This window comes from Antechinus flavipes, chromosome X (genome assembly GCF_016432865.1).
Source record: "Antechinus flavipes isolate AdamAnt ecotype Samford, QLD, Australia chromosome X, AdamAnt_v2, whole genome shotgun sequence".
Taxonomy (NCBI): Eukaryota; Metazoa; Chordata; class Mammalia; order Dasyuromorphia; family Dasyuridae; genus Antechinus; species Antechinus flavipes.
The window spans coordinates 84,335,469-84,348,439 of NC_067404.1; the positions used below are offsets into that span (position 1 = coordinate 84,335,469).

General features: G+C 57.7%; 1 protein-coding gene across 1 annotated transcript; it reads left to right on the forward strand.

The window, feature by feature from the left end:
* Window positions 1-1,780: 1,780 nt before the first annotated feature.
* On the forward strand, window positions 1,781-12,612 carry LOC127543171 (relaxin receptor 1-like). The gene is made up of 13 exons (XM_051969188.1): window positions 1,781-1,830; window positions 2,216-2,290; window positions 3,132-3,257; window positions 3,473-3,597; window positions 3,914-4,100; window positions 5,720-5,791; window positions 6,106-6,177; window positions 6,586-6,657; window positions 6,909-6,980; window positions 8,933-9,162; window positions 10,035-10,445; window positions 11,683-11,898; window positions 12,359-12,612. The coding sequence occupies exons 1-13, from the start codon at window positions 1,781-1,783 to the stop codon at window positions 12,610-12,612; spliced, it is 1,962 nt and encodes a 653-aa protein (XP_051825148.1).
* Window positions 12,613-12,971: the final 359 nt, after the last annotated feature.

Sequence of the window (12,971 nt, forward strand, 5' to 3'; positions counted from 1 at the left end):
GAACTGCAGATGAGTTCTGATCACTTTAATAAGCGTTTGTTCAGGACTGAGTATGGCTAGGGCAGGAGGTACAGAGATCAAAGGGCAAGCCAGTGACCTTTCCCTGGCCAGTGCAATATTTGTACAACAGAGGAAGGCTGGAGGGATGAAAGGCTGAGAGGGAAACTCGGGATCCCTCAAAGCAGCTTCTGATGGTTCAGCATGGGTGGGGTTGTCCCTTAGGCCAGCGGAGAGGCCCTTCCCACCTAGGGGGCTGGTTGGAGGAGGTGTGCAGATCCGGATAGCTATGGAGGAGATCTTGTGGCCGCAGGGATGGGAGGACCGAGCGGCTGGTCCAAGGGGAAGAGTGGGGACTGGCGATTGACAGGCCCTGAATGACCAAGATGGGGGGACTCCCAACTCAGGGATGGGCGAGGGCCAAAGCTGGGGCAGACCGTTGGGTCAGGTCCATCCTGAGCACGGCCCTGGGCCGACGTCCCCTCCGCTCATCCAACAGGTGTCAGAGAGAGGTCAGGGCTGGACGTGGAGAACTGGAAAGCTGCAACAGTCGCCCAAAGGAAATCGTGGCACCTGTGGGGGCCCATTGAGGGAAAGGCGGGACCAACACGCAGGGAGTTGGAGGATCAGGAGAGAAGGAATGGCCTTTGGGAAAGGGATAGTGAAGACTGAAGACAGAGAGTCCTCAGGAGGAGTGGGGGCTCTCGAGCTGGCAGCACACACCCTAAAAGTGTATGGCCCCAGAGAAGCGAGAATTGGCCCAGACTCAGCGCAGGGAGGATCTGGCAATGCCCGAGGGAGTGTCGGAGGGGACTGGGCAGACAGTGGGGGAGTGCCATGTCTGTAAAAAAAGAAAAACAAATAAACCACGCTTCCCAAGGAAAACAATCCGAGGCGAATGCAAGTGCCAGGAAAGAAAAGCGGGCAATAGGGATGCTCAGGGGGAAGGGAGAGGCCGAGACTGTCGACTCCCCAGAGAAAAGAGGGGCATGGTCCGGTGGGGCGGGGGGGAGACAGGAGGGAGGGAGGGCAAGGGGGGGTAGAAAATAGGGAAGGGGCCAATGGAGAGGTCATGGGTAAGGCAGGAAGGGCCAGAGAAGGGGCTTGCTTATATTGGCTTCGAAATCAATGGAGGAAAGGGAGTCAGAAGCAAAGGGAAGAAGTCATCCTCATTTCCATGGCTTAAGTCTGCTAAGTGCTTTCTGGATATCTCATCTCATCCTCACCACAAGCCTGGCAGGGAGATGCTATTATTGCCATCCTGATTTTACACTTGAGGAAACCGAGACAGACAGCGCAGTGATTTGCCCAAGGTCCCACAGCTGGCAAGTGCCTGAGGCTGGATTTGAATTCCGATTCTCCTGACCGCACTCTGCCCTCTGTGGTGCCCCCTAAGTGAGAGAGGCAACGATTGGTGATGATTCCCGATTCCTAGGGATTTCTAATGATTCCTAGAGCACTGAGGTGGAGGGATCGGCTCCTACTGGGAGAATGATCACCTCCCTCAGAGTGAGAGCAGTGTAGAAATAGGGAAAACTGAGCCCTACTGGATGTGGCCATGGGGAGTCCAGGGACCTCACATTGGATGGCCCCAGTCTATTACAAGAGCCCCCATTTATATAATATATATATATTTTTAATAATTTTATAATATTACACACACACACACACACACACACACACACACACACACACACACACACAATGTCTTAACTCCCTTTTCACAGATGAGGAGACAGATTCAGAGGCGGGTATAGGACTTGGCCAGAGACAGCTAATCAACATGGCAGTCAGTGGTGGGAGTCAAAGGCGCATCCCAGGACCAGCATTCGGGTATCCCAGAATCCCAAATCCCAGAAAGGTGGCCACTGAGAAAGGGCCTCAGGATAGGGCAAGCTAGCCAGCTGCCTTCCAGCCTCTCCCCATCCCACCCCCCAGGGAAAGCTTCCCTCCCGAGGGCCCCCACTGTTGGAGTTGCCTAGGATTTCCGGCCCTTGGGCCGGAGCCCGGCTCTCCTGCCTCCCTCACCCCCAGCACAGGATCTTCAAGTATCAGTGCCCATGGTGAACGATGGGCCGCATTTGGAGGGAAGGCCTCTCTCCCTCCTTTACTAGCCGGAAACTCCCCGAGGACAGGGAGCCTCCTCTTAGACTCCCCGTAGTTGCCTAGCACGCAACAGGGACTGGGTGCAGGCCGCTCAACCGATCCCTTCTGCCAGGTGCCTGCTCAACAACTCGCTCGGCAAGCTGCCCACCCTTCCCCTCCGGGCCCAGGTGCTCCAGCTGAGCTGGCTGTGAGTGTCTGCCCTGGGGCCGGAGGCTGGCCAGGTGAAGCGGGGAGAGGGCAGCCCGAGATGCTTTAAGCTTAGGAAAGGGCCGGGAGAGTAAGTTACCCCAGCCTCCCCTCCCTTCCTCCACTTTGCCGGGAAGGCTGGCCCGAGTGGTACAGACCATCAGCTTCTGTCAGACCCAGAGTCCCGGGTGGACCACGTAGACCCAGACTGGAGGCCTGACTCAAACCTGGACCTCCAGCCTAGACCTTCTAACCCCTTCTGTAGCCTCAGGAACTCTGGAGTGTCAGAACTAGGAGGACCCTTTGAGGATCAGTGTTAGAGGAACTGAAAGGGAAAGAAGTGGCCTACCCACAATCCCACGTGTTAGTAAAGGGCAGAGTCAAGATTTCTAATCCCATATTCTTGCATGGCTAGTCTCAGTATGGGCCCACCAACTAACTAGGAGAAAGAGGCCTCTTTTCTCTCCCCTACCATGTCTTCCCTCCCCACCCCACCAACCCCTTCTCCCTTCCTCCCTTCCTTTCCTCTGCTCCTTGCGCTCCACTTCTATCAGCCTTTACCCCTCTCTCCCTTCCCACTGTGCTCCCTCTCCCTGCCCTGCACACCCTTCTCCCTTCCCTTCTTCCCCTCTTTACTCCTTTCTCCCTTTTCCATGCCCCTTTACCCCTCTCCCTGTCCTGCACACTCCTCTCTCTTCCCACTGTGCTCCCTCTTCCTTTCCCCCTTTCCCCCTTCTCCCTTCCCCCTTTTCCCTTCTTTGTTCCCCTTTTACCTCGTGTCCCTTCCCACTGTGCTCCCTCTCCCAGCCCCGTACCCCTCTCTCTCTTCCCTTGTGCTGCAGAAGCCCCACGACTCCATCCCAGAAGCCAGCACTGGGACTACAGAGCTTGTGGCGCACCCTGGGCCTGGCTCTGCTTCCTGTGGAGCCCGAGGGATTCCAGGGTCTCTATGCAATGGAGACCACTCAGTTTGGAGCCAGAAGCCTTGGGTTCAAATCCTCCCTCAGCCACCTAAGAGCCAAATGACCTGTACTGGGCCAGTCTCCTATGCATAAGGGGGCAATTAGTGGTTTGGAGAGGAGAAGGAGATGGCGTCCAAGATGCTCTCTGGGTCTAGTGCCCTGTGAGCCCCTCAGGCCCAGAACCCCATGGGGTCTTTCTGCCTCCTCCCCACTTCCCACAGGGGCTTGGAGAGAAATCAGCTGCAGAGCCCGGGGAGCTCTGTCCCCCAGGACTGCGGAGCCTTGACCGTGCTGTCAATCCGCTCCTTCGGGCTCTCAGACCCCTGCCCGGCAGCTGGAGGAGGAGGCCAGTCCCCCTCCCCATGCCATCTCAGTTCTTCCTTTCCCCAGCGGAAAGATGCCCAGGCTCCAGGAAGAATGGCCCATGTCCCCATCTGGCATTGCGCTCTGGGCCTCAGTCCCAGGGCCAGCAAAGCCTCCTGTCAGAAGGCCTCATAACCTACCCACTCCTGACCCGTAGCACTCCTGTGCTATGGGCCGGCAGGACCCATGGCCATGCAAGACAGGGATATTTTCCTTTTCAAACCAAGGCCTGCGCTGTTCAGGAAGTGTCCTAGGCCTTGAGCCTGCCCCAAAGCCTGTCCTTCTCCACCTGGACTCAGCCCAGAGAGGGAACCCTTGGCTCCAGCCAGCCATCTCTCCATCCGTCCATCCATCCATCCACTCACCCATGCGTCCATCCAGCTCCTGTGGCGGTGGCGGCTCTTGGCTGGTCCTGGATACCGTATGTGTGCTCGGGGGACGGGCAGGGCCCAGCGTGACCGAACCTAAAGTTGAGCCACAGGGCGAGTGGGCCATAAATTAAGCCAGCGCAAACGCTAGGATACCCCGAGAATAAATCTCCCGCAGGATCTGGAGCTTGGCACCGGCCGGGGAGGAAACAGACTGGGGGAGACTGGGGGGGATCTTAAACCCCAAAATGCCAGCTCTTCTCTCCCCTCCCCCCAAAGTCCCTCTAACTTGCAAGGACAGTCCACAGAGATAGGGGCAAGGGACCCCAGAGGACGAGGAGACGGGACTGGGCCAAGGCCATACAGGTAGGTGGGAAGTGAAAAAGTCCGGAGAACCGGGGCCATGCTTTAGCTTGATGCCTCCCAAGCCACTGTGGTCCCAACCCTGGTGCCTCTGGTAAGTCCCGTGGCTCAGGCCCGATCCTAACCCTCTTGGTGCCTCTCTAGATCCACTGGCTTTCTTTGGCCCCTTTTGTGGGATTTGCTGCCCTCTGAGTCCTGTTCTGGTGCCGAATCAACGAGCGCCAAAATGAGCTGCTTTTCTGTGAAACGAGCTCTTCCAGGCAGTTTCTGCTGTTTGCCCTCCTCAGCCCCTTGGTCTCGCAGCCCGAACTTGTTTCACCCCGTCCCTTCCCAGGCCCCCTTGGTGAGAAGAATGAGCCCTGTTGCCGTCTTGGCTGGATCCAAATGTTCCCTGTACCCATCCAAGAAGTCCTTTCCAGGGCCTAGCTATGGACTTGGCTGATTTTAGAGACGGTCCCAGCTCCACATCCTCTCCACCAAGTGCTTGAGCCTGAAACATACCCTCTCCTGGTCCATCCCCTTGGACCTTTTCCCAGCCAGCAGAGGTGTTGCCAGTCTGACCTTCCTCTGTATCCCCTGTGGTCCATGGAGCTTGGAGGCCATTCCCTTCGATGGGGATCTGACCCTCTGAGAGGTAAAGAGACTCTTAAGGCAGCACAACTTTTGGAGCAGAACCATAAATAGATCCCGGGGCTCCCGACTTATCATCCAGGATTCCTCCCTCCTCCATCTCCCCATGCCCCCTGTTATGAGTTGGAATCCTGTTCAAGTCCCTCAACCTGTGGGCTCGTTGGACACCCAAAAGGACCTCGCTGAAGTGGACTCTCCCTTCCACAGTGCACTTCATCTGTCCCTTCTCACCCCAGGCTCTCCAGATTGTCCCACTTTCCCCAGAAATCCTTTGTAGAGGCTCTGCCCATCAGGTGGCAAGCCTTCCTATCGGCCTCCTGCCATGTGCATACTTAAGAGAGGGAACTTCCTGAGGCTGCCTGCCCCCGGGGGTCTCCCCATCCTTCCAGCTGCCCATTCTTGCATCCCTTGTGACTCTCCTTGGAGTGTAGGCTTTCAGTGTCTCTGGCCCTTAAAGACAGTTCCTGGTACACAGTGAGTGCCCAGGAAAGGCTTCTCGACCAACTGGCCCGGGGTAGACACCACAGAAGATGGAAAGGAAGGAAAGGGATTGGGGACCAAGGGAGAGGGAGAAGTCAGGTTGGGGAGGCCTGGACCGGGAACCGGAGTGGCAGTAAGTGGGCACAGCCTCATCGGGCCCCAGTGGGAGGCCTTAGGCCCCGAGGCTGTGTGACCTGCCTCTCGCTGCTCCCAAGTCACCAAGATGGGTCTGCCACTGAGCTCTGTCTGCTTGCCTCCTCCCAGAGTCCTTCGGGGGAACGCGATCAAAACGATCGAGGATGGGGCCTTTGCTGAGCTTCCTCACCTGGTGGAGCTGTGAGTGTCACTCTATCCCCGGGACCAGGGCCCGCTCCCAGTTTTATGTTGATAGGTGGGGGTGGAGAGGCGGTGAGCCCCCCCCCCCAACTTCAGCCCAACTCTAGGTGGCCTAGAGCCATCTCCTTGTGTCCCATTGCAGGGCAGAGAATCCGAGCAAGTCAGTTGGAAGGTGCCTTCTTAATATAGAGAATGGGGGGAGGCTGAGAGGACCTTGGGACAAGCAATGGCAGAGCTGGGGGCAGAGACCCCCCCGACCCCCCCCAGCTCCAAATTGGGACTCTCTCCCACTGGAACCGCTTTATCTCCCGCAGAGACCTATCCAGCAACCAAATGGCCGAGCTGCCTCCGACACTGTACGAGGGCCTCCAGGAACTCCAGATGCTGTGAGTCTGACCCGCTTTGTTGTCTAGGGGCACCCACGGCCTTGTCATTGGCCTCCGAGGCCTGGGCCTCCCCATCCCAGTGTGCTGGAATTGGCCCAAAGTCATTGTCCTTGTGGTTTGAGGGGTGAAGGATGAGAGGCTTGGGGTGGGGGGAGGAAGACAACCCTGGGGCATCCAGACTGGATTATTCCTCTGACTTAAGCAGAAGGAACAGTTTCCCATAAACCTCACTGCACCTCCTCACTGACACCATAAAGCCAATGTGGCTACAGAAGCGCCACTGCCGCCATTGAGAAAGTGAGGCTGAGATTTCCCCCACTACCCCACGATGCCTAGCTTGGGCTGTGCATCGAGCATGGTGGGGGAAGAGCGGCAAACAACCCCTCCCCTTCTGCTCCCCGCTCCCAGGAACATCTCGGCCAATCCTCTGAAGGAGATCCCTTTGGACCACTTTGACAATCTCTCCCACCTGCAGTCGCTGTAAGTGGAGGAGCCTCTTGGCCTGGGTTATGGGCTGGGGGAATGGAGGGATGCAAGAAGGGGAGGCTGAAGACCCAGACTTTAGAGCTGGGGGGCCTCAGTACCCATCCAATCCTGGGGTTTTGTCACTGAGGAAACCGAGGCCCCCAGATGCCCGGTGACTTTCCCCTCAAGGGGCAAGACTTCTGCTGGCTAGCCGAGTCCTAGAGTGGGATGGGGTTAAGTGACCCCTTTCTCTCCTCTCACTTCAGGAGCATGAAGGGCATGGAGATCCCCAACATTCAGAGCCGCATGTTCCAGAAACTGGGCAACCTGTCTTACATGTGAGAGCCCGGGGGGAGAGAGACAGGGGGAGGCTGGCTAAGGGAGGGCTGGGAGGCGGGAGCCAGAACGAGCCCTTAACCAGACTCCTGGGGGACAGGGGGATGGGGATCGGTGGCAGCTCAGGAGGCACAGGCCTCCTGTGGAGAAGCTGGGGGGACTGGGGCCCTTAACATCCCCACACCTTTGTACCAAAGGGGCTTCCAGCCAGGGGCCTCCACCAAGGCCACTGGCTCATTAGCAGCCCCTGGAAGTCAGTTTGTGAGGTCAGTTTTCGGGGCCGTGGGAAACCTTATTGCAGAGGCCACTTGGTCATGTGAGAAGGGTGTGGATGTGAGAGGGATGGAAGGATGAGCAGGAACAGGGAGAGCCTCACACTGAGCACTAAGACCCCAGTCAGAAAACAACCTGGACCAGTTGGAGAGACCGTTCAGAGAAGGGAGATGGGCCCCAGCATCTGCTTTAGAATCACAACAACAATGGCTGGCATTTATCTAGTACTTACTGTGTACTAGGCATTGTGCTAGGCACCTTATAGCTATGACCTCATTGATCTCCACAGGTAGGTGATAGTCTGGTCCCCATTTTACAATTCAGGAAACTGAGGAAGCCACAGGTTTGGTGACTTATCCAGGGAAACATGGCACGGAAGTGCCCGAGACTAGATTTGAACTCAGATTTCCTTAACTTTGGACCCACGGTCTGTGGATCCTGCAGATACTTGTGGAAGAGCCACCAGATGTGCTTTGCTTGGGCCCGGGGGGGGGGCAGAAGCCAAAGGGGCAGGGAGGCGGGTTTAGGCCGGTCTCTTCTAGGAGCTGGTAGGTTCAATGGAACTGGAGGTCACCCGTCACCTGGGCATGGGGCTGAGTGATGGAGGTATGAGGCAAGCCAGAGATGGTCCCTGCCCTCCAGGAGTTCTTGTCTTTCGAATATCCTGTATCCTGTAGATACGTAGAGTCTGAGGTAGCTGCCGCCTGTCCAGTGTGAGATGGTGCAGGGCAGTTGGAGATGGGAAACTGGAGGTCAAGACGGAGGTCAGGGCTGGGAAATGTTCCTGAGAATCCTCCACCCTGAGCTTATGGGAGCCGATGAGATTGCTGACAGGGACAGTCTAGAGGGAGAGGAGAAGAGGGCCTCCCCATTGGTCAGTGAGGAGGAGGAGACCTGGGAAAATGCAAGAGAGCCACCCGTAGAAAAGGGGGCACTGTCATAGTCCGAGGCTGCAAACTGGGCCGGGCCCGGGCCCACCACCACCTCGGCCAGTTTCCTCCACAAGACCTTTCTGTGCTCTTTCTCTAATCTCCAACCCCCCCGCCCACCCTGGCTACTGATGCTTCCCTGACAGCGCCAACACCTCCAGGTCTTCCCCATCCTTCCTCAGTTCCGTCTGGCTGATGGGTTACCGTGGTGTGGCTCTCCCTCCTCGGAGGCCTAAAGTGGGGAAGCAGCCTCCATGGCCTCTCCTCTCTCTTCCTAACTCTGCAGTCTGCCTCCCGACTTCACTCCCCTGTCCCTGCTCTCTCCAAAGGCAGAGAAAGGGTGAGACAGAGGCTCCCAGAGGAAGCACAAGGTGGCCACGATGGCGGTCATGGGGGAGGTGGAGAGGTGGGAGTGGTGCTGGTGGGGGTCCCACTCCCGCTCCCACTCCCAAACCTTCCTTCTCAAAGAGGACCAAGGCAGATTTGCACACTGAGGTTGGCAAGAGGAAGCAGGGGGGGTGACTGGAGGCACTGATTTTTAGGGCACTGGGCTGAGAAGGGTGGAGCTGGCCAAGAGACCCCGAAGGCTGGAGGGGCTGCCGAACTCGACCCATAGCTTTTCCGTGCTCACACCTAGAAAACTTCCAGGTGGTGGAAGCCGCGGAACAGGAGGCCTGGGCAAGCCCAGGTCAATGCGCCTCAGATTCCCAGCCAGGCAGTGATCCCCCTCTCCTTCTGGCCCCTCCCTGCAGCTACTTCGACCACTTCCAGTACTGCAGTTACGCCCCCCATGTGCGCAGCTGCCAGCCCAACACGGACGGCATCTCTTCCCTGGAGAACCTCCTGGCCAACCTGCTCCTGCGGGTCTTCGTCTGGGTCATCGCCTGCGCCACCTGCCTGGGCAACCTCTTCGTGGTCTGCATGCGCACCCTCATCGTGCCCGAGAACTTCCAGCACGCCATGGCCATCAAGTGTCTCTGCTGTGAGTGACCACCATGGGCTCTGCCAGCCAGAGGAGGGGCCGGCACTTCTGCATCTCTCGGGGCATCCGGGGCCCTGGCAGGGCGTCCGGGAATTACTAGGTAGATTTAGGGTTCCCTGTGTTTCTCTCACCACAGCCCCCGGAGGGGCGGCGATACGAGGAAGGAAAGGAGTGAGCCTTAGTTAAATACCAGATGCTGGGCCGAGTACTTTCCAAAAAGGATCCTTACAATTGAGGAAACAGAGGCAGGCAGGTGTGACGTGTGGCTCGCTCAGGGTCATCTTGTGGATTCCAGGCCATATGCTCTCACCACTAATCCTGAGCAACGAGACTTGTCAGGCTCATTTTCCAAATGGGGGAAGTGAGGCCCGAAGGGAATCTCCTGCACCCTGAGTGCCTTACGGGGTGCCCTTGGGGAACTTCTGTGCCAGGTGGGCGATGGGACCCCGAGACCTCCAGAGAGCAGGTGCCATTCCAAGGGCCTTGCAGAGGCCAGAGGGAGAAACTGAGCTTTCCCCTGGATTCCAGCAAGCCCTAGCTTTGGAAATGGAGGCTCTAGCAAGATTCCCTCCGGAAGCAAGGAAGTGGCCCCACGGTCCGGCCTTGGTTCTCCCCTCTGTCTGTGAAATAGTGGGCTCTGAGATGCATCAGTTCCCAATTCCAGAAACAGCCCGTCCCAGCATTCTGGACTCTTCCAGGTATATGCATGTGCACACATACACACACAGACACACACACACACATGCGCGCGCGCGCACATACATGCACACACATCCCCCACAGGCAGACTCCCCACTGCCCCAACTCAGCCCAGGTTCGCCCGCCTCCCCATGATGGCCATCTCCACCGGGCTGTTCCCTGTCTCCCCCCAGGTGCCGACTTCCTCATGGGAGTCTACCTGTTCTTCATCGGCGCCTCGGACCTGCGCTACGCCGGCGAGTACAACAAGCACGCCCAGGCCTGGATGGCCAGCCCCCAGTGCCAGGCCGTGGGCTGCCTGGCCATGCTGTCCTCTGAGGTCTCCGTGCTGCTGCTCACGTACGTGACCCTGGAGAAGTACGTCGGCATCGTCTTCCCCTTCAGCCACTACCGGGCCGGCCGCCGGCAGACCCTGCTCACTCTGGTGGCCATCTGGCTGGTGGGCTTCACCATCGCCGTGGTGCCCTTCTGGAGTCGGGGCCCCTTCGGCAACTACTACGGCAGCAACGGTGTCTGCTTCCCCCTCCACTTCGACACGCCCAACAACGCCATGGCCCAGCACTACTCTACAGCCATCTTCCTAGGTGAGGGGGTCCGGAGGGTGGGCTCTCAGAGCAGGGGTCGCCGCCATCCAGACCACGGGCTGGACCTCACAGGTTACCCACAGAGAGGTATAGAGAGTCGAAATCTCAGACATCTGGAGTCCCGCTGGGAGGCCAGGTACCTCCAAAACTCTCTCCAAGCTCTGAGTGCCTCCTAGGAGTTCGGTCATAGGGTCCCAGACCTAGAACTGGAGGGGACTTCACAAGGACCCCCTAGGAGGCTGAGGTCACCCCAACTGCATCTGAGACTAGGAACCCTCCCCTGCTTCAGTGTCACGGTGGCCTTGGCGGTCCGGTGGAGAGGACGCTGAAGGAATCCATCCCAGAATCAGAAGCACTGAAGGAAATGCTCCAATTCAATATGAGGACCATGAAATCAGGGGCCATTTTTCTATCATCCCAATTTGCAGACCCCCAAAATCCATCCACAGACTCTTTGGGAGTCCGTGATCCCTAGGCCCAAAGCTCCTGCTCTAGAAAGAGAGCCCGTGGATCGATGGATTCATTAAGAGTCTATTCTGTGCCCTAGGTTCTGGGGGGGGGGGTTCCAGCTCTCCAAAGGCAAACACTACATCAACATTCACTATTTCCCATCAGCCTTCTGACAGGCGGCTGTTGGGTGTGAGGGGGACAAAGATGACAACTGAAGAAGCCTTTACCTTCTAGAAACAGCCTCTGATGCGAGGGGCAACAGGTGTAAGCACAAGAGACACGAGTGGGAATGAACACTGCTTTCATGCATACACATCTGTACACGGGCGATACATGTAATAGAAACACCCGCACACACGCATGAATGGACACATGGGTAGTTTGTGCGATGTGTGTCTAGGCGAGTGTACGCCGCCCCTCTCTGATCACTACCTTGGGGAGGGGCACCTGTGCACTTCAGTAAAGCTGGGGCCAGTCAGTCAGGACACAGTAGAGAGCTCTGCTAAACAGTGATCCCCCAGAGAAGGAAGCGGCAAAGCACTCTGGGATCCTTGCTGGGAAAACCCCAAGATAGCTTGCTCCATGGGGTCGTGAAGGGTCGGATCCCGCCGGACAGCCACCAGTTGCCCTCCGGGTTGGGGGGAGGGAGAAAGGCTCTCCCTGACACCGGGAACAGCATCAGAAAAGGCTTTGTGAAGGAGAGGGAGCTAGAGCTCCATCAGAGGGAGATAGAAGTGATGCCGGGTGAGCACATCCCATCCACGCACACCATTCTTTGCCACCACAGGGGTCAACCTGGTCGCCTTCATCACCATGGTGATAGCCTACAGCAGCATGTTCCACTCGGTCCGCGTCTCCCGGGCCCGCTCCGCAAAGCCCAGCTCCTTTGCTCGGGAGGTCTCTATCGCCAAGCGCTTCTTCTTCATTGTCTTCACTGACGCCCTGTGCTGGCTTCCCATCTTTCTCCTGAAACTGCTGTCGCTGCTGCATCTGGAGATCCCAGGTGCCAAGGGCGAGGGGGAATTCTCCCCGAGCACCCCGTCCCTGCCTGCCTGCCTGCCCCTCTCTCTGTTTCTCTATCTCGGTCTTTGGGTGCTGTGGAGGGAGCCTGGGATCTCCAGCCACGGCTGACATTGTGAGGCAGAGGCCAAAGGGGGAGAGAGAAGGGATGGAGAAAAAGAGGCAGAGTCCCAAACAGATGGAAGACTTGGAGTGGGAAGGGACATTTCACAGTAGGAGAAACTGAGGCTCAGGGAGGTCAAGGGGCTTATTCGAAGTCACTCCACTTTTTGCAGTCTAGCTGGCCTTGGGAGCCGGGCCCTCGGCTCCCACACGTGGGCACCTCACTCTGGGATCTGGCCGGTCGGGCTTGGGGGGGTGGGCCCCGCTCTTCTGGTGGCTGGCCTCCCCCGCCTCCCCCCACCCCCACCCCCTCCTTGGCTACCATCTGCTTCCCTCCTCAGGCACGGTCACTTCCTGGGTGGTGATCTTCATCCTGCCCATCAACAGCGCCCTGAACCCCGTCCTCTACACCATCACCACAACGCCCTTTCAGGAGAAGCTCAAGCAGTGTCTGCGGCGCGACGGCCGCCCCCCGGCTTCCTCCCGGGCCGCCGGGCCCAGCTTCGCCCTGGTGCCGCTCCGGGCCCGCGACAGGGACCTGCCCGAGCTGGCCAGCCAGCGCACCTGGAGGGCTGAGCTGGAGATAGAGGACTGAAGGGGGAGGAGACCCGAGAGGCCCTCCACCGGGATGTGTGCATGAGTGTGGAGAGTGTGTGTATGTGTCTGTGCATGCGTGTCTGTGTGTGCATGAGTGTGCGTGTGTGGTGTGTGAATGTGTGTGTGTGGACATGCATGTGTGTGTGCATGAGTGTGTGTGTGTCTACGTGAGTGTGTGTGTGTCTGTGTGAATGTGTGTGAATGTGTGTGTCTGTGTATGAGTGTGTATGAATATGAGTGTGTGTCTGTGTATGAGTGTGTGTGTGAATATGAGTGTGTGTCTGTGAATGTGAGTGTGTGTCTGTGTATGAGTGTGTGTGTGAATATGAGTGTGTGTCTGTGTATGAGTGTGTGTCT